The sequence below is a fragment of the Acyrthosiphon pisum genome, chromosome A3, assembly GCF_005508785.2.
Source record: "Acyrthosiphon pisum isolate AL4f chromosome A3, pea_aphid_22Mar2018_4r6ur, whole genome shotgun sequence".
Classification (NCBI taxonomy): domain Eukaryota; kingdom Metazoa; phylum Arthropoda; class Insecta; order Hemiptera; family Aphididae; genus Acyrthosiphon; species Acyrthosiphon pisum.
In genome coordinates this window covers 8138134-8164704 of record NC_042496.1, presented here as the reverse complement: position 1 = coordinate 8164704, position 26571 = coordinate 8138134, and the positions used below count along the sequence as shown (strand labels likewise).

Genomic DNA, 26571 nt, shown 5'->3' with positions numbered 1-26571 from the left:
TTACAATATCAGTTGAAAAATATTAAAAATACATAGGCACAATTTTTTTTTATAAGCATTTAAAGATCAAATTTTGACAAAATTTATCAAATCTTAATTTGAAAAATTATTTTGTAGTTAAAAATTTATAAAATGTTCAATTTTTGTATCTAAGAATTAAAAATTTAAAACAATATTCCACGTAAGTAATTAATTCTGTTACCAAAAAATCTAAAAAATACATTTACACAGTTTATTTTTATAGTCATTTTAAGTACAAATTTGGACGAAATTACATATTAAAAACCTAGGATAACTATTTTAGTTATTTTGTTGTGATTGTATAATATTATTCGTGGGTACTTGAAACTTCTAAAGTATAATATTATATATCTATGATTTTACCACGGTTTTTTGTTGATGTATAACGCGTTATAACTTATAAGTACCTAATAGATATTATGATATGATTAATTTGGAATTTATTAATGGTACCTATTATAGGTCAATTTTTTTTTAATACCATAGATAAGTATATATATGTCTAATACATAGACTGATATACCGTCTCCGCTCAGAATCGTTTTTCTTATACAGTGATATTATATCATTGAATTCAAATTTAATACTGTCCATTATACAGTGACCCACTTCTAACCTACTGTACAGCAGAGCGACATCCACTTACCCACCTTTTTTCATCTGATTATAAAATAAGATTGGATAGTGATATTAAAAAAAAAGAGCACGCTGTTGCACAGATAAAGTTCTTTTTTATGTGTTGTGAAAATTTGATAGTTTTACAAGTCTACAACAAAATATAATGTGCGAGAAAAGTTGTCCCGCGCAAAACAGTTTTTGCTATGTTGTACATTTGTAAGACGGAGACAACACATGCGGGAGTGACATCCACTTAAAATGATACATCAAAGTAAAAACCTCATTAAAAAATTTGCATTATTCTTCGGACGAAAATTAACTTAATATAGATACTTTTGAAATAAATTTAACTTGAAGTAAACACGTTAATTATCCAAATTCTAAGCCATAGTTACTTTCTCGTAATAAAATTAAATAAAAATATATAACATAATAGTAGGAATGTCATATTTTCCTGTACGTATAGTTTTTTGATAGGTAGGTTTATGACTTTATGTGTACCTTATTTTATTATATTTTATACGTGTAATTTTTCTGTCAAAAATTAATTTTACTAATGCCTAATGTTAAATAAATTACTTAAATCACAATAATATCATAAAATATACTAAGTAATGAATAATGATATAGGCTAGCACATATAGTATTTGCTTAAAAGTTAAAATTGTTTTTCGTATTTTATAATGATTTTATATCATAGTATTCAAATTTTACACAATATGCACATTTCACAGTGACACACTTATTTTACTGTCTGTACAGCAAAGAGTTAATCACTTTTTGATATATTTTTTCCATAGTCGATAGACCTGATACTAATTTATAAACTCCTAAATAATTTTGAGGACTTGAGGTACTTGCCTATCATGACAAATTAACTTTTATAATATTTTAAATTAAATTAAATTTGTCATTGACCATGGTACCTGTATAGACATAATATAGTGGTTAGATTGTAGATATAGTCAGTGACATTGTCATAGACAGGAATTTTCAGTGGGAGTGGGGGGGGGGGGGGGGGCTTTAAAATAAATTGCTACTCACAGTTGTCTTACATGATTAGGTTTCAAAAATAAAGAAGGTGCTTTATTAGTTTTTACTGATATAAAACATACAATATGTAGCAAAATATATTTAAAAAAACTTTTTTGCTATCAAAATAATGCACAATAAAAAACAATTTTAATTTTTTTTTGGTTTAGTCTAATAATTTAAGAAATAAGTATTTGAAAATGTTTATATAACTTAAATTTCTGTCAATCATTTTTTTTTATTTATGTTGGTTATAGCTAATCTGTTAAAATGTATTCGAACCTATGCCTTTGGGCCTTGTTTACAAATTTAATAAAGTTGAAACTTAATAAATATAAAACATTAAGTAATAATATTAATACCATCAATAGTGTTAGTATTTATCAGCCTGTTAGCATCACCTTATATACGCCATTGGGTATAGTGCAGTGGTCTTCAACCGGTGGGTCGCGACCCATTTTTGGGTCGCGTAAGCTTTAAAATTGGGTCGCGATACATCTTTTTAAAATAAAAAATAAGTTTAATAGATGAAATAAATAAAAATACAGTTTATATAATCTATATTCTATAATATAATATTATAATAGTTTAATAGATTTCAAATCACAGTGTATTCTTCATATACTGATATGATTCTACATAGTGGGTGGAATTTATGTTTTTTTTTTGTTTTTCTATTTTACGTGGGTCGAGAGTCCAAAAAGGTTGAAGACCACTGGTATAGTGTATACTGTATAATGTAAAATTATCAACTTTATTATAATTTACAAGACATTTCTAAACAATCATAAGACTAAATACATTTTCCTATCATTGTTTATACTTTTTTTGTTTATTAAAACAATCCTTGGGGCTATAGCCATATTAGCTGTCACAAAATAAAGTTTCTTTTAAAAATACTTACTAGCAATAACAAAAAACATTCAATTTGATCAAATATTAATTATAAGTAAAAGTTTAAAATTATAATTCATAAATAGTATTTAAGGTATATACAAATAATTATAATATTCAAAATATATATTTGTTGAGTTATTAATTATCTGGTTTCAAACTGCAATGTCCATTATGTATGTGTTGTTCAGGTTCATTATGGTTGCTTTGTGTAAAATAAGCATTTAAACTTTTTTCAATACGGTCCATTATGGCTTTTAAATCATTACGTGTGCCTAAAACAAATAAGCTAAGCATTAAATTCCAGTACTATAAAACTAATAAAGTTCTTTTGAATTAAGAAATGATTATATTTCCATCCAATTTCTATGTCATTAAAATAATAGAGATATTTGCAAGAGTAAAATTGTTAAATGCAATTTTTTAATATTAAAATACACAAGACAATAAACATGTCTCCTTTTAAAATTGCAACACCCACATTACTAGATTAAAGAAAAATGAAGGGGTTTTGATTTGTATAAACTATGTAAAGTTATAAAATATTCATATCACCAAGATTGAAGTAGAAATTTAAGTACATTTATTTTAAGAATACAATACTTACAAATGATACGATTACGTATTAATCTTATTTGGTATACATCAATGTCATTCCTGGGAAAGTCTTGGTCATCTACTAAAGGTTCGTCCATGCCGACTCTATGCTAAAATTGAAAATGTATTAAATATTAAAACTTAAAAAGACATCTTATCACCTCATATAAATCTGTGCTTCACCTATCATCACATGGTACTTGGTTAGTTTACTTTAGTTTAAATAAGTAACATATAGTGCAAACGAAATTAATAACTATAAGGTTAATATTTAAATGAACTATTGTCAGTAATTACTAGGGCTTGGAAATTGATGCATTTTGCATTTTTTTTAGAACGTTTTAGACGATGCTCTCCTGGCCACAAATGGCCAAATGTGAATCTAAATAACTAATTTATATAATGTCTTTAGACATTATGCCTGATGTCGGGTTGCATAAATTTAAGGTTCAATCAAATTTAATAGGACAAAAAATTACGTTTAAGGGACCATCAACTCATTATAGATTTATTAAATGTTTAGTGATTGTTTATGCAATCCGACATTAAAATTACATGCAATATTTTAAAATTTGAATATATATGTTTAATATTTAACATTACTTTAAAAGTAATAAATTAAATCAAATTAGTTTATATTAGGAATTAAATAAGAACTTTTCCGTTTACCGATTGCAAAACTTCTCCAAGAGATTTCAATTGTTGTTCAAGTTTTTCCTTTTCATTCATCATGTCAAGAATTTCTCTTCTGGTTACATTTTTGGTTTCAATTGCAGAAGGCATGATTAAACAATGATTAGTAAATAATAGCAAATATCAAAATGATCTAACCATGAGGCATCTAATCCACAGACAAATAGGTACTAATGTACTATAGATATAGTATTTGGCACAGACTAGTTATTGTGATTTGTGATATCTAAGATAATTTCGCACAGTGCTTAATCAGTAATCGGTAAAATCGAATTGTATAATTTTATTTTAATAGAAATTGCAAAATAGCAAATTATTATAATAAGTAATACATAACAATTTTGTTAAATAAACAATATAAATTAATAACGCAATAGAAAATTGATTACTATTTTATATCAAGTTTTAAAAGTTTTTACAAGCAATTATAGCCAATATTGGCCTAGTCATTGATAAGAATATAAATTTGTATTATTGGTTGCCTATAAAAAAAACAGTCCCAACACCCAAACCATAGAACCATAAGAACATGGTTGTACCACAGATTAATACTATCTATAGCCGTGGTGGTAATCAATTTGAGACGTTTGAGGTTATGCCATTTTAATTTTTTTAGATTACGTTATAAACAACCCAACACGTTTTTTGATGAATTTTCTACGTTTCTAGTATTTCAGTTATTATTATTTATTTTTGTTTTATGCTAAAATGCCTATGCAGAAGAAAAAGGTATGTAAAAGTACTTATAATTACGTCATAATGTATTGCTATTCATTTATATTTTGCACAGTTTCAATCCGGCGAGGGAGCTAGATATGTCACAAGGCGAGCAGCTTTAAATAAACTCCAGCTATCGTTGAAAGATTTTCGTACACTATGTATAATCAAGGGGATTTATCCAAGAGAACCTGCTCACCGTCGTCGAGCCCAGAGAGGAAAGAGTGGTATTCATATTTTGTATCTGAAAAAAGATATACTGTTTCTTCTGCACGAACCTATGATATGGAAATTACGCGATCTTCAAGTAAGTTCGGTCTATGAAATATATATTCTACATGTTTTTAATAAAAATTTCATTTGTAGGTGCACTTGAATCGATTACGTCGTGCCAAGGGAATGCATCAAAAAGATTTGATAAAACGATATGCAAATACCATCCCACGTGTAGCCATTGATCATGTAGTGAAAGAACGATATCCAACGTTCATTGATGCATTACGCGATATGGACGACGCTTTAACCCTTTGCTGTTTGTTTTCCACTTTTCCAAAGTTAAAAAGTATTCCTCCAAACTTAATTGCATTATGCCGTCGCCTTACTGTTGAGTTTATGCATGTATGCATTGCCGCACGTGCTTTACGCAAGGTATTCATATCTATTAAAGGAATTTATTTTCAAGTTGAAATAAAAGGCCAAGCTATTACTTGGGTTATCCCTCACAATTATCCACATGAAGTAAGATTTTTCATATTTGTTCAACTACAATTTATGTAATAATAACAATGATCTTTCTTTTAGCCACAAAAAAAGCAAGAGGTTGATTTTTATACTATGGCCACATTTGCAGATTTTTACTCAACTGCATTAGGTTTTGTGAACTACCGTCTTTACCACAATTTAAACCTATACTACCCTCCACGACTTGGTTCATACAATGGTGATTATTTGAACTTCTTGCATAATTAATGTTACTAAAATATAATTTTTTTTTAGCTGAGAGACTTGAAGAAGAAATTTTAGAAGAAAATGAAACAAGCGATCGTGTAGCTGCATTAAATTTACCGTTACAGAAAACTGCAGAAGATGTTGAAGATCCAGCAGACGCAGAGTTAGATTTAGATACTTTTGCTGTGGTATAACATGAATTTAAATGTATGATTGAATATGAAATAAACCTTTAATTTTTTTAGGATGGTGATGAATCAAAAGCTGAAGAAGCACGTAAAGAATATGAGAAAGTAAGAAAATTAAAGAAACTGTTTGAAGGACTTAAAGTATTCTTAAACAGAGAAGTTCCCAGAGAGCCTTTAGTATTTGCACTCAGATGTTTTGGAGCTCAAGTGTCTTGGGATGAAACCACATTCCCCGAAGGTGCTACATTTCCAGAAACCGATGAAACTATTACTCATCAAATAGTGGACAGGCCTGATCTTGAGAAACAGTATATTTCAAGGTAATTAGATTTCATTTTGACTATGTAATTTGTGGTCTTACTTCAAAATTATTTGATTACTAAAAAATTAAACACTACCCTCTGGTCCTAGGTATTGCAAATATACAGTTTTTATATTATAGTAGTATATTTATAATAACATTAAATGAGCTAGCTTTTGTTGTTCCTATAATGCTGTAATATATAATATTATCAACATTAGTTATTATTAGAGTTAGGATGTTGATGACCTAAAAAACACACAAAAATGCCCTATAAAAAATGCAAAAATGTTCTAAAAACTTCAAAAAATGACCTAAAAATTATCTAAAATACTAATTAAGTAAGTGAAAAAACTTATTTATAAATAATAATTTTTATTAGAGATATGGATATAATAATGGGTGTAATAGTAACAAAAACCCCACAATAATAATATTAAAATTATTTTTTACTAATAGTCCAAATCCAAAGTTAGATTTTAAACAAATTAAATTTGTTTCCAAACTTGGGTGTAACATTTGCCCTAAAATCTATAATTTGTGAAAAATGCCCCACATTGTATAAAAAGTACAAAAAGTGCCCTAAAAGATGAAAAAATGACCTAAAAATGTTGAAAAATGACGTTAAAAACAAAAAAAAATGCATTTATAGCTAAAAATGCAAAATAAAATTAGAATATTTTTCATCAAGGGAGCATGAAACAAATTTTTAGCTAGGATAGCATTGTACAGAATAAAAGGAAAAAAAATGCAAAAGTCATCAACATCCTAACTCTAGTTATTATGTATTTTTAATAGCGACAAATACCTTATTAGTAATTATCTATTTTACAACATAATAACCTACCTAATTATTTTACAGATACTATATTCAGCCTCAGTGGGTGTTTGATTGTGTAAACGCACGTGAACTTATTCCTGTTGAAAAATATTTTATTGGAACACCATTACCTCCTCATTTGTCACCATTTACCGTTGAATATCGTACACAACGTTATGTGCCACCTGAAGAAAAAGCCTTAACTGACCCATCCGTAATAGTTAATAAAGGTAACATGTATTTCATTGTAAAAATAAACATTTGCTAACTAACTTTTAATTTTTCTATAGATCAAGAATTGTTGGACGAAATTTCCGATAATGATATTGAAGACATTGAAGATGATAAAAAAGAATCTGAGGACGAAACCATGGATGCTGATGATGAGGATCTAGATGAATTTGATGGTGAAATGACTGAAGAACAATTAGCTGAAATTAAAGTAACTACTTCTTCTATATTATTCTTTTATATACTTATATTTTAATTTTTTTTTTGATTATTTAGCGTAAAAAAATGAAGGTTGAGTTAGGTATGCCAGAAGTGATTAATAAAGGAAAACTTAGACGTGAACATAATCAAATGAAACTCCTTAAAGAAAAAATGATTCAAAAGAAATACAGAAACTTATATAAAAGTATGAAGTCTGGTAGAATGAAGAGAGAAAAAGAAATTAAATTACTGAAATACAAACGACGTATCCATGAAAGAACAAGTGTTGAAAATAAACGTGCAGAGATTAGAGCAAGAAGAGCACAAGCTGCTACATTGATGTAAATTCTATGATTGATTATTATGAATATTTTTAAATTTATAAAAAATAAATCTTTTAATAGTTAAAAGATAAGACTTTTTTATTTATCCAAATTTATAATAATAAGTATTTTTTAATTTTTCAATCCATAGATGTTATTGTTAAAAATTATGATACAATACATAATAATATGTCTTATCTAGTTTTAAATAACTTTTAGAAACATTTATTGTCCGTAAATTAAGAAATATGTTCTTACAGCATTTGATTTAACGGCCAAAAATATTTATAAATTTATACCACCTAACATGTTATTATTAACATATATGTTTGAATGAAACAATAATGTATGAACCCTTCAATATAAAGTAATACACAATTACTTCCATAAATTAACTTTTCATCTTTCGATTGATAAATGTATTAGTTTTATAACATGAACTTTTTGTGTTTGTGTACAGATTGTACTTTAGAGCAAATGCTTAGATCTTCTATTTCAAGGGTAGTTTCTACCTTCCAGTAGCTAATTTTATCTAGTTGGTACTTTAAGAAGTTTTTTTTAAAGCCAATAACACAATAAACCTATTCATAGCGTTCTACCGTAATACATTGTTATTGGTCTATAAGGATTAAGAGCTATTAATTATTATTGTATAATATACTTAATATGTAAAATGCTTTTAGCAAAAATTAGTTCGATCAGTAGTATTACTAACAGAAAAATAAATACTCATACTGATATAAATATTTACGGATTGCGTTACAAGTGAGGTATAACTTTTTTATATTTCAATACTGAAAATTAAAAATGTTACATTTTTTTGGAAAAATTCAAAAAAGCTCATTTTTATATTGAGACAAGTTTTGATGGTAAAAATGTTTATTTATGTCAAATAGTAAATTGTTTGCATTTTATTAAAATACTATATTTTAAATTTTATGGGAATATATTTCAAGGTACTTTTTTGCATCATTTGGATAAGAGCTTATTTTTTATAAACATTTTAACTAGTTTTAAGAGCATATAAGGGAGTTGGTAAATATTTCATAGTTATTTTGATGTGTAAATGCATATTATTTTAAGCTATTTGAACATAAAAAAATCCGTATAAAATTTAGTTATTTTGTATTAAAAATATTACATTTCTGATATACGAAGATAGAATTAACTAGAATTTAGTAAAAATAAAAGATATTTAAAATAGTTTCTTGTTTTAACTTTTAGATTCTGAGAGGAGCAATGAATGTATTGGTTTAACAATGTGTTTTTTTCCTTTTTTTTTTTTGAGTTGGCACACAATGTAAGATAAGTAGTCGAAATAATGCTTCGATTTTCAACTTCAGTATCTTGTTTTATAGGTAATTTATAAATTTACAAGTGTTTTTACACGTTAACATGTTATAATTTTCAAAAATATATGATATTTCATATTTATATTTCGTTTACATACATACAAACAATTATTAAGAATTTGAAATAAACGTATCAAAACAATAGTATTTAAAAACTAGCTATAACTTAAATAATAATAATTCAAAAAAATTATAATTTTTAGTATTTATATGGTAATGAAAACAAACATTTGATCATCAACTTGGTGGTAGTGGTGTATATTCGTCGGAGTCATCATCATCTTCTTCTTCATCATCGTCTTCTAACTCGGGCATGGGAAATCGTAGTATGGCAGCAACACCAGTAATTTGAGATAATTCTAGATAAATGAAAATATTTATAATGTGTAAAATGTAAATGATAGAACATAATATTTACTTACGTTCTCCAGTAACATGCATGCTTGAAAATATTTTGACATCACCCCCAGATTCTTTGACACTATCTACTAGTTTAACATAACGTTTACGCTCAGCAATATTCTGACTCCTACACAATAAAACATTTATTTAAGCAATAATAGTAGGATAAAATGTAGTACACTGACCTAAATAAACTATCTGTGATAAGTAATGTTTCGATTCCTAATACTTCATTAGCTTTTTCCACATGATTGATACCATAAAAAGCTCTAGTTGATTCAGATTGCAATATTTTATAAAAGTTATCCAATACTTTTAATTCACCTAATGCTTTTGTATCTTCAAGTTTGGCAGCTATGGATGGATTCGATAGAACTTCTAAAAAAATGTATAAATACTAGTTGTCATTGATCAATTTTTAAACACAGAAAAAATTAATTTCAATTTACAGAAATTTTAAAATAATTGTAAAATTACATAGGTACAATTTATTATATAAGTAATTAAAAGTTATAATATAATGAAAAAGAAGTAAGACTTAAACTGCATAAAAATCTGAAAAGTGATATAACTATACATAATACATGGAAATAATAAAATTATATTATTTTCATATCTCAAAATGAAAAAACAAACTATTAATAACAAAACATCAATAATTTACCTTTCAAAGAATGTTTGAACCCACTTGATGCATGGGCAGTTATAAATTTAGATTTATTTTCTAAAATTGTCTTGTTATCTGTTTTTACAGCTTCTTGCATCACATATTCAAAAAATTGATCTCTCACAAAACCAGGACTTGCAATTATTGTGCACTTAACAATATCAAATCTGATATGACGCAATATTGCCTGCATCACCAAGTCGAAAAATCTTAAAATACCCTACATTTTTTTTTTTTTTTTGATAATTAATCAAGTGTTCTAGAAGATATGTTTATTTAAATACTTTTTCATGTTGCTTTACATCTCCTTTTCGCTTGCGTGGTATATTTTGGTCAATTTTGGCACGTACTATTGTCCGACTACCAGAAATTAAGCATACATGTGCTAAACCTTCTTGCATTATGACTGCCGCTACATCTGCTGTCTAAAATAATTTTGACGGTTTACAATTGTTTGAACACAGAAATAATAATAATTTTATATTATATAATTAATAAAACCTGTGCTGGATCAGTGGCCATTTCAATTCTTCCTAAATCAATAGAGTCCCATTCTTCTTTCATTAGAGTAAATTTTCTATTTAATTCCAAATCAATGGTATGATAGGCACCCATCTAAAAAATACAATTATAGTATAGGTACATGTTTAAAAAAAAAAACACCAGAAAGTCACACTGTTATATAGTAGATGTTGAATGTAACTCGTCATTTAATATATCAATGATAAATCATTGTATATAAAAACAAGCAGAGACAGTCAACAAGCCTACATTTCTAAAGATGTTTTTATCTATTGATATTAGTAATACATTAAGTTAATCAAATTTATGCCGTAAATAAATTGCATATATTATGGAATTCATACAATATGCCAACATATATCTACCATATATTATATTTTAAAAACTATATAAAACGGTTAGTATAATAGTATCATGAGTGAAATATTTAATTGTTCGTACTGGTAACACATAATATAAAAGGCAATTGAAAAGAATCTCACTGTAATGGTAAACCCACCTAGTGATTAAAATAGTAAAATAACATAGTACAAATTAATAGATTATAAATTACATTCTAAATTGTGCGGTAGATCACAAAAATTCCTATATTTTAATATAACAAGTTATAACACCTATAAATCAATATCAACAATTTGATCCCCCGAGGTACCAACTAAATTCAATTTGTCACCAGTAACCACCATCAAAAGTTGAAGAATGAAATATTTAAACTGCTTATAAAGGTCACAAAAAAAAAATAACAGTACATTGTACAACCAATAAAATTGCTACTCTCAGAATCTAAAAATAATCACTTACTTTGACGTACTCATTTTCTTCAATATTTCTCCCTTTTAACCGCAATAGACAAGCTTGAGTGTCAAAATCTACCGACTCTACACTAATAGTTAATGTTGTTCGTACTCGATGGCTAGTGGATGATCCAGTAGCTGATTCATTTTGTACTTTTCTGTAAAATTACAGTACATATAAAGTATTATAAAAATATCTATTGCATACCAATTGAAATAAATTTAAAATGTAGGTCACAGGTACTTTACTATGTACAGTAGTTAAACAAGATAGGTTACCATTTTAAAACTAAAATATATTTTATAATCTTATATAAAGATCAATAAGATATTTTTCCTGGGGCTTAAACAAATTTAGATCATTAGCAAAGATTTAAATTCATATGAAATTATCCATTTTGTGAAGATTATTTCTAATCACATAGCTAAATTTAAACTACCTATATTATGTATTTAAAATTGTGATTTAGATAAATTTACCATAAATTAAGCCTCAAAATAAAACTTATTTTAATGACATAGAATTAAAAAAATTGAGTAAAGCATTTGTAATAACTTTTAGTAGCAAATAAATGATAGCAAATCAATACCTTATAGTTGATGCACGAATTCGATCTCCTTTTCTTATAATATTGTAGGCCTGCCACATATCTTCAGCTTCTTCGGGTATGAGCACAACGACCCTAACATAGTTTAGAACAGAATATTTAACTATCAATTTTACGATTTCATCCGCAAATATATTAATGTAATTAATACAAACCCTTTGCCATCCTTTTCTATGTCTTTATGAACGAGCTTCATATTGTTATTCCTAAAAATCGTCAGTCATTACAAGATTATCAATACAATTAAAATCACTGTGTCTGCTTACGTTAAAATTCTTCAAAAGGTTTAGGTATTCGACTTTTTAATTAGTTTCATTCTTGACTCGAAATCACGAAAACGTTTCAATGGAACTTGGGTGTTAGATAACAAGTAAAATGTAATATTAACACACATCAGTATAAAATGTTTGAGACTAATTATTTTAATGATATTGATATTTGATACATTGCTTCATTTGATTGACGGTGCACAGTGAATGTGGAGTCGTGGACATTGTTCAATGTTCATTAATCTTATATATAATATCAAATTTTCAAAACACCAGATATCAATTACACAAATCTACATAATTATTCCTATACGAAAATGAAAGGCTTTGAGATTTGAGAATGCTTATTAGTTTATGACGCGCGGAATATGATAACAGATAAGAATTAAGAAACAACCGACAAGTGAACGCGTAGATCATAAAAATATTTAAAAATATTAAAAGCAAAAAAAAAAAGTTAGACCAATTAAAATGTAAATGCCATTAAAAATATTGTACAATACAGTCATATAAATGTTGAAATATTATGTTTCAAATACAATTTTTACCGTAAATTTGTATTCTATTTACGCTATACATTTTTAAATTTTAAAATATCGTCTTAGAATCAACAATTGTTTTGGATACACTGTTTGTTTTTTATATTAGGCGCTTGTTTTTCACTCTTTAATTTTTACCGCAAATTTGCAAAAGAAAACTACTGTTAAGTGTTAATCTCTTTTCTATGACTATATTATTTTAAGTTGTGTTATGAGAAATAGGAATGAGAGTTAAAGTAACATACTAACTATTCTTCCATTCATTTTTATAAATTGATATTTTGAATTCGAGGGATGTTTTACTAGTGTTTAATCCCAATAAGTTTCATTATGGATGAGCGTTGGCAAGCATTTTTTGACAAATTTCCGGAGACAGTGACTAGTGAACAGTTACCCGTTAAGTTACCTAGATTTGACTTGGATCTATGTGATTTAGCTGGAGCAGCAGCCGACTGGTGTCATCAGTATTTGAAGGACAGGTAAGATGTCTTATATGCAGACAAAAATTGATTTAGTAGATAACTAAATATGTGAATACTTTTGCTCTTGGTTAGGTTCTATACAGAAAATAATATCATTTATAATAATACCAATAGTATGATCCAAAATTCATCAATATCAAATATGGAACTCATTTTATAAATAACTTTATGCCTTCATGGTATACCTAGATGTATGCTGAGTAGATGCTCAGGTTAGGGTTTGGATAGTGGGTTATAGAGATAAGCATGTAGCCCGTAGGCATGTGAGCCCATCTTAATTTCAAATTCATAATTTATATAGATTTAAGGAAGAAAAAAATGCCGCCAATATTTTTGAGCTCTCTAAGTTTCCAAATTGTATCACCCTTAGGCCAAAATATGATGAATTAGCATGTGGATAAATAATTAAATTATTCCTTATGTAGATACTGTTATATAAAATGTAAAAAATAGCATCTATTTAGTACTTAAGTGAGTTTTTTAAAACCATCTTAGAACCCACGTGGACCAATTGTCTTCAGCTTTAAGGATGTGCTATAAAGTCTGACATTAATAAAACTCAAATCTAGCTAAATATTATCTTTAGAAACTTAACAGATGCCCCTTTCAACATTTCTAATCATACACTTTATATATTTGATCTATAAATTATTCCAAATTTCCAGGTCACAACAAAGTTACATTTTTCTATAAAATATTTCACAATACCTACACTAACCCACCATCCTAGCACTCTTATTAAAAAAAATAACTGTCTTTTATCATTCTGAGAAATCCTCCAAGATGCCTAACACTCATCAGTATTATAATTTTCTAAATGGCTAAAATAATATAAGTGTAACATTTTTCCAGTAATAACTGTTTAAAATAGATAATTTCACCAATGGGTGACTTCTTCCATCAAAAGTTTCACCTGTATGTGTTTTACCCCTTTCACATTTACTTATTGTTCTCTACAGAATAGATTGTAAGTAGGTACTAAATATTAAATTATAGAAATAAAAAAAAAATTTACTTCTTTATGATTTTAATCAAATTTTAATTACAGTGGTCAGTGACACACTGAGTACTGACACTTAACACATTGACTGTGTACTGACAAAAATTGGCATCATGAGGATCAATCAGCAACCATTTAGAGCCCAATATATATTTAAAGTATATGGTTTACTATTGTCTACGTGGGCTTAATGTTATTTTATTATTATTTAGCGCGGACAAATCAAATGTTTTAAAATGTGTATTTTAATATTATGTCGTTTGGACGTATGACCATATAGGAGCAGTTTTTTATGTTATTTTCAGACTATTGTTTTTTACTTTTATCATACGCACTGGGTAAAAACGACAAATAGACATATACAGCCAACGTGTTAATAGTGATTTTTCCTAATACACAATTTCTAGTTTGTTTTTGCTTTCTTGTTAACAGGCATACCTATATTTATAGTCAATAGTGAACACATTTATATTCCCTGTTTCCTTTATATTATGAACATTTTATGACTATACATTTATTTTTACAGAAAATGTCCAAGTGACCTCATTGTATTTTTGACTCAAAAAATTATAAACAATCTTAGAGTCCAGTGGGCAGCTGAACCAAAATTGTTTGGATACCGACCTGAAAAAGAAGGTTTGTATTTTAGATTCTGAGCGGAGCAAAAAAGCTAGTGGTTTTACAATGGTTTTAATATTTAAAATTTTTTTTTATCCTGTATACAAAATTTCTACCAGAAGTGATGCTTCAATTTCAACATATAGTATCTTATCTTTTAGCAAATTGGATCAAGATGGCACTTTAGAGAGGTCATTTTTCAATTTTCTCAATAGTTATTTAACGCCACAGTTAAAAATTACAAAAAAACGGCATTTTAATTTCTAACGCTTTGTTTATCATCACAGAAACGAATAAAACATAATATTATTATAATATTAATTCAACTTATAGGCTACAATAAATAATGATATTATAAAGTATGTAGACTGACAAACCGTGTCTACTCAGAATCATTTTTCTTATATAATGATATGATGTCATTGAATTCAAGTTTAATACAATCCATTATACATTGACCTACTTGTAACCTACTGTACAGCAGAGCGACATCCACTTACTCACTTTTTATTCTTTTCCTAATCTATTAATTTTTTAGTATTAAATAAAAATAATAATAATTGTCTTTCAATTCAATAGACTACTAATTGGTCATTATTACCTGTGTAATAACAAACTTAGTCTTAATGATTCTAAACATTGTACATACAATAGTGACACTACATTTCAATGAGAATTAAATGTCATCTCTTGCACATCCTATTTGATTGCCGTTCTCAGTCCGCTAAAAGTTTAATTTGGTTTGATTCTCCAAAGTCTTTTTAACATTCCTCTCAACCTTCCTTCTATCTTTAATACTAATTACCTAATTCTAAACCTGCCATATAAATAAATTATAATCACATTTATTTTGATTGCTGACTTTATTATATAGTAATTTTATATAATTATAATTTCTGATGAAGTTAATAAAAAAATATACTTACAGGTTTTAATGTCTGGTATTTAACAATGAAATTTTTTTTTTAATATTTACATTAGATTATCAGGCATTATGGTTAATGCAGAGAGTTATTGGTGAACTAAATAATGTTTGTTTAAATCATGCTACTGTTATTCCATATCATCAACCCATACTAACTCCTGTCTGGTGGTCATCATTTGTGTTAAAAAATATCAGAAGACAAATGGAAGATTATATAACAGTTGTTCCTTACTTTCATACATTGTTTGATGTTAAGGTATGTATTATGATACTACATTATATGCAGTATATATTTAAAAACACTAATTAGTAACTATCATTAAAAAAAAACATTTACAAATAACAAACCAATATAAATGTTTAAAATATATGTATATCTATCATAAATATATTCATTTTTGATATGTTCAGCAAATTATTCAAGACTATATTAAAAATGTTAAAATTGTGTGTTAGGATTTTGGTGAAGCTTCTTTTTATGCAGTTTATGACGGACATAATGGTTTAGATGCTGCTGTTTATAGTTCAATGTATTTACATCAATTTTTAGTACAGTCAATTCAGTATCCAACTAATCCAGAATATGCACTGTATGAAGCATTCTTTACTACAGACAAAGGCTTTACACAAAAAACAGAAAAATATGTAAATTTTATTTTGTCCTAGAACACATTTAATATTTTTATTAATTATACATTTTCTTTTAGAATTTAGTAAGTGGTACAACTGCTGTATGTGCATTATATAGGCAACTAGAGAAGAAACTTTATGTTGCATGGGTTGGTGATTCAATGGCTACATTGTGGAAAAATGGAACTCCATTATGTTTAGTAAACAAACACGTTCCCGAAAGATATGTATGTTGTTATTAATCATAATACATTTTTTATGTATTTTCTTGTAACATTTCTGAAAATGTTGGTCGGTTATAGAATTCAAAGTATTTCTTGTTGAATTATTCATTCTTTTTATTTTAAAATGCCAACAAAAATTCTTGTGTATTGACAGGCGACAGTGTTACAATAAAGTAAAATCAAACTATTCCAGCAATGCCTGAAGAATTTAAAGTATATTAATTAATTAAGTAGGTTGACTATATAGTCAAAAAGCACACTATTGATAATCTAAGTAGTTACAATAACTGACAAGCAACAAGCACAGAGAATGTGTTACAAATTAAACATGATTATATATAGCTCATTTAACCGATATACATAATATTATATTATACATTATGATATACATGATAAAAATAATGACTCGATTGAGAGGAGTATACCATACCTTAGAGCAGGCATGTCAAATTCAAAATATTAACCAACATATATAATGAATAGTTTATACAAATGTATTGAAAAAAAAAAACATTTTATACTATTTTTTTAATTTTATTCATTGCTTACAATATTATACAATACTTATTCAATTTAAGTTTATCAGAAGTAAAACAGAAAAGTAACACAATGTATGCAGGTCACTAACATAGTTGTGACAAGTAATGAACATTTTATAATTTCTTTTTACAATTAATTGTCCATTAATATTGCTACCCGCGGGCTATTACAAAATGATACGAGGTCTGGATGTTTGACATGCCTGCCTCAGAGTAACATTTTCAATCACTGGGGGCTCTTATGTGCGCTGGGACGTGCTGCCATTGGTAATAAAATGTGAGAAATACTGAATTCATTATCTTACTTTGTCTTCCCATGTAGTGTTTAATTTATTATAACATTATATTATTGTTTATTTCTATAATAAACATGTTTATGAATAAAAACAAACTTCTTGTGTCTTATTACTTTTATTTTAGGATGAAACCCAAAGAATAGAGAATGAAGGAGGAATAATATCAAAATGTCAAGGTATTTGGCGAGTAGATGGTCAGTTGGCAGTATCTAGAGCTATAGGTGAATCACATATTATTAAATTAATATCTGTACATAATCTATATAATGTTACTATACTTTATACGTATACTGACAATAAGTAGTTGTGTTTAAATTATTTTATATACATGTATAAAACAACTTCTACATTGTATGTTAATGACTTATCTTTGCTTCAAACAACAAACATATTCTTAAACATGTTCTCTCTCTTTAAATCTGCAATTAGATATTATAACAATTTATATTTTAATTTTAGATTTCTATTTTTTTTCACATAAAATATATATTTCAAGAAAATAAATTGCATGTAACTTTGAAATTCTAGATTTACCATAATATAGCCCCAAATAAAAGGTTTTTGAGAATACTTGTTAAAGAGACCATATAGAAAACATATTCAAAAAGAGAATATTATAAATAGCTACAATCTTTTATATGAAGAATTATATTATTTGTTTTATAGTATTACCTATTTAAACAAATATTACCAATTTGGTGGATAATCGAATAATTATTATAACACTCTTGACAAGCGATAACATAAAAAAAAACTGGGAACTCGCTCCGGTAGTAGGTTTTGATGTTTCAAGTGTGTCATGTAATAAAATTGAATTTTATAACAATTTCGTCAATATTTAATTTCAATCGCTTACAAAAAAAAAAAAATAGTTACTATATTTAAACAGGTCATCAGGAACCTTCAAACATTGTATACAATTTCAAGGTTTTTGACTAGGTTTTGAACAAAAATATTTTAATTTATCAACATACCTTAATCAAAAAAAAAAAATTCAAATTTTCATAAATAGATTATGATAAAACCATAATAATTTGAAAATTATATCATGTCTAGAAATTGCTAATATAATAATAGCAAGTCTCTACGGACTACGATCTCTCCTTTTTTGATTTAACAAAAAACAAAAACTAATTTTGTCCTAAATTGAAGTTGTATAAATATTCTTGTTCTCCGCCGTTTTTTGTTAGTTTTCCATTAGTTTTTCTGTAATTTTAAAAATACTTAGAATTTTCTATCAATTCGTTTGAATTAGATACAATTTTTGCCAGAAAACACTCTGATATTTTAAAATGTAATAATTTTTATTGACCCGAAATTCGATGACAGACAAAAAAAACATTCTTAATATAACCAATAACCGTACAAATTACATCCATTGCTCCGCTCTGAATCTAAATTATTATACATCGTAAAGAATTTACACGATTGAATTTTAGATTCTAAACGGAGCGAGGAAGCTAGTGATTTTACAATGGTTTTTATTTATTTTTATTTTTTTTTATCCTGTATACAAAATTTTTACCTGAAGGTATGCTTTGATTTCAACATACAGTATATAATTTTTTAGCAAATTGGATCAAGATGGTTTTTTAGAGAGATTAATTTTCGTTTTTCTCAATATTTATTTAATGTCACGGGAAAAACCACCGACAAATTACGAAAAACCCCTAAAAATTTAATTTTAATTTCTAATACTTTGTTTATCTCCATAGAAACGAATAAAAAATATTAATATTATAATATTAATTCAACTTGCAGGTTATAATAAATAATAACAATATAAAATATCCAGACTGACAAACCATCTCCTCTCGGAATCGTTTTTCTTATACAACGATATTATATCATTGAATTCAAGTTTAATACAATCCATTATACATTGACCTACTTGTAACCTACTGTACAGCAGAGCGAAATCCACTTTCCCACTTTTTTATTTTTAGATTATGTTAAAATTAATACTATAGTTTGGTTAATTTTGGCTTCAAAATTCGATTACACCATAATATATAATTTTCCAATAAAAGGATGGAAAAACAATGATATTTAATTATTATTTTGTTATAATATAAATATTGTTAATTTTTTTTAGGCGATGTTAAATACAAACCACATATTACGTGTCAACCAGAGATAAGATCATTAGTTTTAGATGGAAATGAAGAATTTCTAGTACTGAGTAGTGATGGTTTTTGGGAGTATACAACACCTGAAGAAATATCAGAAACCATTTACGATGAATTGCTTGAAACCGACGGTGAGTGAAATATATATAACATATAAGGGTGATTTTGTTTGGTTTAGACGTCCCTAAACTTCATTATAATGGCAGTACATAAAAGGGCCCTAGTCAAATGTCATTGCTTCTACATAAAAGATAAATAGCTATTTTTGGCTTGTACTCCACACAAAATTGCATTCTGGTAATAAAAGCCAGTATCAATTGGGAAGGAAGGGTCCATCCCTTGTATATTCTGTAAAAATCAATACATGTACTAAGTACTTATTGTGTTTATTAAACATTCTTATATATTGACTTTTGTTGTATTAATTTTTTCATTAGTTCGATTTTTCAACTACATTACAAGATAATTATTGTGGTTTTTTTTTAAAGGATCTGTTGCACAGAATTTTCACCAAATAACCTTGGTATGTCCTTGCTTGATTATTGCGGGCCGCGGGGGCATTCAGACTATACATTATACAATAACTATCTATATAGTCCTGTGCACCAGTCATGTTGATCGTTTTCCTTCCACGTAGAAACAGAGAGCATATAAGATTTTTATTGTTATCCCCCACCCAAGCCTGAATAATTTACCAGTGATTTTTCACAGAAATCTTTGTCAATCGTCAAAATGACATTGGTCAAATGCTATCAAAAAGTGTTTTAATTTTTACATGTTTTATTTTTGTTATAATTGCATAATACCTACCTATCTTATATTAGTGATTCTTTGTTTATCCATTAGATTTGATGCGTAGTTAAATAAGTAATTTTTTTCTAAGCGTATTTGGTGACATTTAAATTTTTACTTTTAACAAGAGTTTCGATTTAATATCGAGAATTCAACGGTAGCTTAAATGTTCCAGTATCTTAATTTTTGAGGACTCAGGTATTTACATATTTAGATTAAATACATTAAACGTATATTATGATAAAATTATATAAGTTTTAAAATTTTACGAACTGTATAACTTTTTCCGCCTATTTATCATTATCACGTGGATTAGCCAGAATATCCTGGCGTCCTGTTATGGAGCTTTTAATAATAACTATTTAAAACGAACCGTTAAATAATGTTTTACTGCTGACTTAAGATTTTGATAGAATTTATAAATGTCAACTTTCTGTGATTCGAACACAAATTTTAAGAAAAACATGTTTACGCATGTTTATAACATATTTTTATTGACCTGTTAAGTCGTCCATACTTAAATGATTTTTAAGGCATCATGAGAAAACTGTGTATGTTCAAGGTCAATTCGTCAAATCTCTATTGTAATTGGTCACGCATCATTTGTGTTGTATAGTTTTCCTATTATATTTTTTGTACAACCTTCTTGTTATACAAATTTTAACTCTACATTTTCGTTTGCTACTGCGTTCCAGAGACTCTCAGTAAGAAAATTATCTTTTTGAGTTTTTCGTTGAAATTTATTTTTAAACCTCAGTATTAGTGAACAATCATTGTTTTGTTATTTAAATCATACAACTATCTGTATTTAGGTAATATCAGCAATTAATAATTTAAATGAATAACTGAAAAAAATGGATTAAAATAATTTAACCTGTACGGGTTATGTACCTATTAGAAAAAAAAACAATGTATTTAATTTATCATCAAATATTTTTAAGTATACAATTTAATATTTAAGTACGATATTATTTTATTTGATTATTATGGTTTGAATAACTTCCCTTCCAACCGTGTGCACGGCGCACTGCAGAGTGCGTTTATGAACTACAGAGTAACGCAAGGAATCAAAATAGGTACCTATAACACATAATGTACCATATACCTACATATTTTAATTGTTAGCCAAAATGTAATAATAATAATTACGTCCAATAAATCTTTTTACGAATTTAGTATAGTAACCTAATTGACAGGATGTCCTCCAAACGCGATTGATACTATCTGTGTTTTTACCACAGGAAGTGCGCACAGTGATTTTTGACTACCCATATACAATATTATGTATTGTATAATATACTATATATAGTCATATTACTGACAGACGTTTGAGTGGCTTGTGAGTTGTGGTTATATTGGTTATTGAAAAAATCCATTTTTTTTATGTAATTTTCACGAAGTCCAAGTTTTTGTTCAATCAATACAAATATAAAATAATATAACCACTTCCCACGTTAGTTATAACTTACATATGTATACTGGCTACTGGCTAGGTATACCTATAGTGTTATTTTATTGGGATTTATTAAACGATTAAGAGTACAATAATAATTAATAAGTACCACTGTACCAGAAATTTCAAAATACTTATGTACCTATTCAAGTATTATTTTCTTTTTAGTGAATTTCTATGTCATAATTTGACAATTATCAAAGGTATTCGCCGATATATCTAAGTTTATAAAATAGAAATATGCATTGAACAGAAGCCCCAGTGGCGGACTAATGATTTTGTCATTGGGGGTGGGGTGATATGGCTGATATGAACTACTCCTTAAACATAAACATTGTGGATTACATACGTACATAAAAATTATGGCAGTTCTACGATTATACGACTACTCTTATCCAGTGCCGCAATTAGCGGGGGTGCTGGGGGTGCACCGCACTCCCAAAGGTCCCCATCATCATATTTAGGGGCCCTTTTCAGACATAAATTTGTCATTTCATTTGTCTTTGAAACAATATATTAAGAGCTGTCTATTCAATTTTCAAGCTTTTTTGCCCAACAAATAATATTTTATTGATATTTATAGAAAAAAAAAGACTAAACAAATTGGAAACTGAAAATATCCGTAAACAGCTCAAAATATTTTTAAAACCTTATGATGTATAGAAAATTCTAATATAAACATTCTGTCAAAATTTTATGTGGGTATCTACGGTCATTTGTTTTAGAGTTACACCAAAACCTAAAATCAATTTTGTCTAAAACCGATTTTGCGTAAAAATCCCCGTTTTTCTTTTGTTTTTCACGGAACTTTTGAAAACTATTTAGAATTTTTTACTTTTGGGAATTATGTGTCTTTATTATTTTCTGGGTTTTTTTTTGTTACCAGGGAGTTGTAAGCCCACCCTTAATTGCGCTTTTGGTGCTATGCAATTTTGTAAGACAAAAGTTTGAAATAGGGGGCCCCAAAATTTGACTCGCACCTTGGCCCTTTTATCTCTAGGTGCGGCACTGCTCTTATCAAGAGTTATTTTGTTATTCGTAGTCTAAAATTCTAAGTATATCATATCGAAACTTGAAATTGTTATGTACCCTAAATTACCTACTTCGTCCCCAAGTAAATAGATAGTAGGCAATTTAATATTTCTTTTCATGTACCAAATGCCAGATATACTTATGTACTACTATACTTTGTTCCTCGAGAGAATGTGGTTACTTCACGCAAAGACTTAAGCCGAAGAGTTTTTGGTGGTTGCGGTAGGGTTCGAGTGTACGACGCCTTTTGGATAGTTCGCAACCACATTATTTTGCCGAGCGGAATATACTTCAATATCATTCGGCCACCATTGAGTATTTTAAACAATAGCCGCAGAGCAATGAACGTGTGTAGGTGTTGTAGAGAATAGTATATGTAGTATAGATATATAATGTTGTTTGTGGTTACTTAATAAACGGGTATACAGGATGATTCTTTTAGCAGTCAACACTCAAATTCTCGAAATGGATCAACGTTTTTAGATATATTTTTTATACAATTTTAAAACAATAAAACAAATATTTTTTTTACTATTTTTTATCGTTATAATTTTAGCTATTTTTACTTTTTTGCATGATACAGAATACATTTTTAATTTCATCTTATATTACGCCACATAGAAATTTAATTTTAAACGAATAGTTAACTAGTGACAACGACCGTTATAACTTATAACTTACGAGTATTTTAAGTTTGATCAGTGGGGTACCCTTTTGTCACTCCACACCACTCAGTTAAACTTTATTTACTTTAATTAATTATACTCGATTAAAATTTAATTTTTATGCATATGGATCATATGGATCATCAGAAAAATATTGTGCTTCGAAGTCCGATGACATAAAAAATGTAGGTATGCTATCGTTCAAATAAATAAAAACTTAGAACTTCTTACGATTGAAAATAGTTGGAAGGTATAATTTCTTTCAAACAGTTTGTTTTATCATGCATATAAATATTATTTCAAAAACAAATATTTTCAAAAACGTTAGTAGGTACTTCTCGAGATAATGAGTGTTAATCGTTAAAATAATCATCCTGTATGTATATATCCTTTAGGTATTTATTTTGTCAGGCGACGACAAATTGTACTAAACACCACATTCCCTTGATTAACCCGGATATCACGTACTTAAAACTGTATATTATATTGTTTATTTCGGTAAATGACCTCATCATACGCTTAGGCACGTTTTTTGGATGCAAATTTTTTCATCACTTTTTCACTAGAATTTGTTACCTATCTAAGTTTTAAGTACTATATAATAGTTAATTGTGATTATAGAACAATAATGTTATGCTTATAATATTATATCTTAAGCTCTAAACCAAAATTAGTATCATGTAATATATATTTTTTTAGACAATCTTCATTTAAAATTCATCTTTTAACAAAAAGTAGTAAAATTAGTAATACAATTTAAAATTGTATAATTTAAATATCTTACAATTTAATAATCATGTACTAGTACATAGCGCAAGCAGAACTAATGTTTCTTATTGCTTTACCGACATAATACATAGTACATATTTTAGAATTTTATAGTTGTTACTATAATAAGAGTACAACACTATAAATTATAACAGCACAAAACAATTTAAACAAAAATTACAAAGATTTATTTGTATTTTTAAAATGTCTGTATGGTTAATAAGTTAATATATTAATGATTTGAAATATATGAAGTATTTTTCATTTACAAAATTAAACTAATAATTTCTAATAGTATAATATTATTATGTTGGTAGTATTGAAATTAAAATTAAGTAATGTAAAGTGCATAACTGTCAAAAGTATATTATAATACTTATCCCATATTCCCATATTTATTACAATTTAAAATAAGTAATGCAAAAAATGATTACTTTGTCGAAAATTCTACTCTTACAAATTAATACGATTACGTAATGTATTTATTTTTCTATATCCAATGATCAATCTACTGAACAATAACTTTTTTTATACATAAATAATTTTTACATTTGTAGTCAGTGGTGCAGCCCATTTCGCGCGTTGGTTCTTGTGGTTATAATCAATAAAACTATTGACATATATAAATAAGATTGTATAGTTTGGTTCATTGTTTTTCTATCCTACTCATTTCTATTATCTTTCTCTTTTGTTTTAACTTTTTCTATTGGGCAATGAACGGTTATTATTTATTATTAATGCTGTTGCGCATTGTTTTGACACTTACATTTTCGCATATTTGACGCTATAAGATTTTTAATCACGTTTACAAAGTTTTTACAGTTTCACAGTTTCATTTTATATCGTATATGCTTTTATTTTTAGGATTATTTACTGGTTGTTTAATGTGTCATTGCAAAAAAAACGATACGATCTATTTGTACATAAAAAAAATCATACGCTGTCCGCACGCAATATAAACAAACACCTTCATGATCCATGTTAATGGTATCCACGATCGTGACTCATGCATTCGAATACGAACACCCTCTTTCTCTTTAACAATGACGTCACTTTTCCGTTCATATGGCCCCTGGGTAATTTGTTGTTGCCGAGTGTCCCCACTGTACAAATAGATCGTTTGATCAATGAAATAACGTTAAAATATAACTATTGAATCTAGGGTTATTTTGCTTGAATGTTTTTCACTCTGACATTATTATAATATTCATAAGACGTGTAGTATATGAAATATATATGTTTGGATGTTGAGTTTTTAATTTAAAAATAAACTATGCTACCTAAAATTGGTCGATTATTTTTCTCTATACTTATGTGTGTGTGCATGTATGTATATATATATATATATATAGATAGAGAGAAAGAGAGAGATGAAACTAAACGAATTCAAAAAATTATAGTTTACAAGTTTTTCTGAATAATAAAATAAATCGAATAGAATTTAGAAGTATCGCCAGTGGCGTAAATTGGGCTGAATTGTTAGGGTTGCAATAAGTTTCTAGGTTGGACAGACTTTTGGTGGGCTTAGTCCCCCGCAGGCCGCAACCCCCTCCCCCTAAAATGTTTTATTTTATTCTATATTTCACATTACAAGTACATAAACTCAACAAAACTATTTTAACCTTAAAGGCTTAAACACATATTGCCATATTGTAGGTATCTATTGGTAATTGGTATATATTATGAATATGCACTATAATTAATAGGGTAATAATTACTTACCAACTACCTTCAATAAATTTGTATAATTTTCTTAAAGAATATATGAATACATAAAATACAACAATTCTTTTATTTTATACAATTTATATAACAGCTGCCATTTAGATTTTTATAATATTATGTACTATTTATATTTGTATTTGAACGTTTAAACACATATTTATCACTTTTATATTACACAAATTAACCAAAACATTAACTATTATTTATTTAACGTAGGTAACTAGTTACAGAATTTTCACTTTGAATTAAGGTAGAAGTATTTAACAAAATATCCTGAAATATTTAATAATATTAAATTAATATAAATATACTAAAATAAATTATATATGAATACTAAATATATGATATGAAATTAATTATTCACTATATTTAGGTACCATTTTTAATCTTTTTCCTGGGAAATGGAGGTTTTCTTCAGATAAGCTAACATTTTTCTCAGCATTTGTATTAGTATTTTTTTAATAAGCAGGTACAACAATTAGTACCAAAATAATACAAAAAATATATACAAAAATAAATTTAATTTGCTCAATAATATAATATTACCTTAAGGGCG

The 26571-nt window shown here is 27.3% G+C and overlaps 4 protein-coding genes across 6 annotated transcripts in view; 2 read left to right on the top strand and 2 right to left on the bottom strand.

The window, feature by feature from the left end:
* Positions 1-1698: 1698 nt before the first annotated feature.
* LOC100160416 (26S proteasome non-atpase regulatory subunit-like) lies at positions 1699-4240 on the bottom strand. Of its 2 annotated transcripts, NM_001161969.1 has the most exon segments (4): positions 1699-2124; positions 2165-2840; positions 3173-3272; positions 3832-4026. In NM_001161969.1, coding segments are annotated over 3 exon segments (348 nt in total). In that variant the 5' UTR covers positions 3946-4026; the 3' UTR covers positions 1699-2124; positions 2165-2706.
* Positions 4241-4424: 184 nt separating this feature from the next.
* Positions 4425-7671, top strand: LOC100165225 (pescadillo homolog). Its single transcript, XM_001945037.5, has 9 exons — positions 4425-4584; positions 4646-4879; positions 4939-5310; positions 5374-5512; positions 5569-5708; positions 5766-6028; positions 6872-7059; positions 7120-7271; positions 7337-7671. The coding sequence occupies exons 1-9, from the start codon at positions 4564-4566 to the stop codon at positions 7604-7606; spliced, it is 1779 nt and encodes a 592-aa protein (XP_001945072.1). The 5' UTR covers positions 4425-4563; the 3' UTR covers positions 7607-7671.
* Positions 7672-8970: 1299 nt separating this feature from the next.
* LOC100169301 (protein pelota) lies at positions 8971-12545 on the bottom strand. The gene is made up of 10 exons (XM_001946863.5): positions 12196-12545; positions 12085-12135; positions 11912-12004; positions 11329-11479; positions 10507-10620; positions 10290-10430; positions 10003-10225; positions 9524-9716; positions 9359-9465; positions 8971-9295 (listed from the first exon to the last, which is right to left on the bottom strand). Exons 2-10 carry the CDS (start codon positions 12123-12125, stop codon positions 9174-9176), a joined length of 1185 nt encoding a protein of 394 aa, XP_001946898.1. The 5' UTR covers positions 12126-12135; positions 12196-12545; the 3' UTR covers positions 8971-9173.
* A 314-nt stretch (positions 12546-12859) lies between these two features.
* Positions 12860-26571, top strand: part of LOC100161108 (protein piccolo) — a 45095-nt gene continuing 31383 nt past the window's right edge. The window contains exons 1-7 of one of the 2 annotated variants that reach the window (XM_008181179.2): positions 12860-13216; positions 14746-14855; positions 15819-16018; positions 16219-16407; positions 16470-16619; positions 17576-17672; positions 19547-19711. In XM_008181179.2, coding sequence (XP_008179401.1) covers positions 13068-13216; positions 14746-14855; positions 15819-16018; positions 16219-16407; positions 16470-16619; positions 17576-17672; positions 19547-19711 — 1060 coding nt within the window. In that variant the 5' untranslated portion in view covers positions 12860-13067. The remainder of the gene's footprint in view (positions 13217-14745; positions 14856-15818; positions 16019-16218; positions 16408-16469; positions 16620-17575; positions 17673-19546; positions 19712-26571) is intronic. The other variant, XM_001945142.4, reaches the window with a different exon arrangement.

What these genes read in the sequence shown, in the direction of transcription:
- LOC100160416 (XM_008181166.3), bottom strand. Translation starts at nt 3,945, where the DNA reads ATGCCTTCTGCAATTGAAACCAAAAATGTAACCAGAAGAGAAATTCTT. An exon ending in TTGGAGAAGTTTTGCAATCG is followed by an intron (nt 3,273 to 3,831) that starts GTAAACGGAAAA and finishes TTTCAATTTTAG; the next exon opens with CATAGAGTCGGCATGGACGA. An exon ending in AATACGTAATCGTATCATTT is followed by an intron (nt 2,841 to 3,172) that starts GTAAGTATTGTA and finishes TATTTGTTTTAG; the next exon opens with GCACACGTAATGATTTAAAA.
- LOC100165225 (XM_001945037.5), top strand. Translation starts at nt 4,564, where the DNA reads ATGCCTATGCAGAAGAAAAAG. An exon ending in ATCCGTAATAGTTAATAAAG is followed by an intron (nt 7,060 to 7,119) that starts GTAACATGTATT and finishes ATTTTTCTATAG; the next exon opens with ATCAAGAATTGTTGGACGAA. An exon ending in AACAATTAGCTGAAATTAAA is followed by an intron (nt 7,272 to 7,336) that starts GTAACTACTTCT and finishes TTGATTATTTAG; the next exon opens with CGTAAAAAAATGAAGGTTGA.
- LOC100169301 (XM_001946863.5), bottom strand. Translation starts at nt 12,125, where the DNA reads ATGAAGCTCGTTCATAAAGACATAGAAAAGGATGGCAAAGG. An exon ending in AAGAAAATGAGTACGTCAAA is followed by an intron (nt 10,621 to 11,328) that starts GTAAGTGATTAT and finishes TGTATTTTTTAG; the next exon opens with ATGGGTGCCTATCATACCAT. An exon ending in ATCACAGATAGTTTATTTAG is followed by an intron (nt 9,466 to 9,523) that starts GTCAGTGTACTA and finishes TTTATTGTGTAG; the next exon opens with GAGTCAGAATATTGCTGAGC.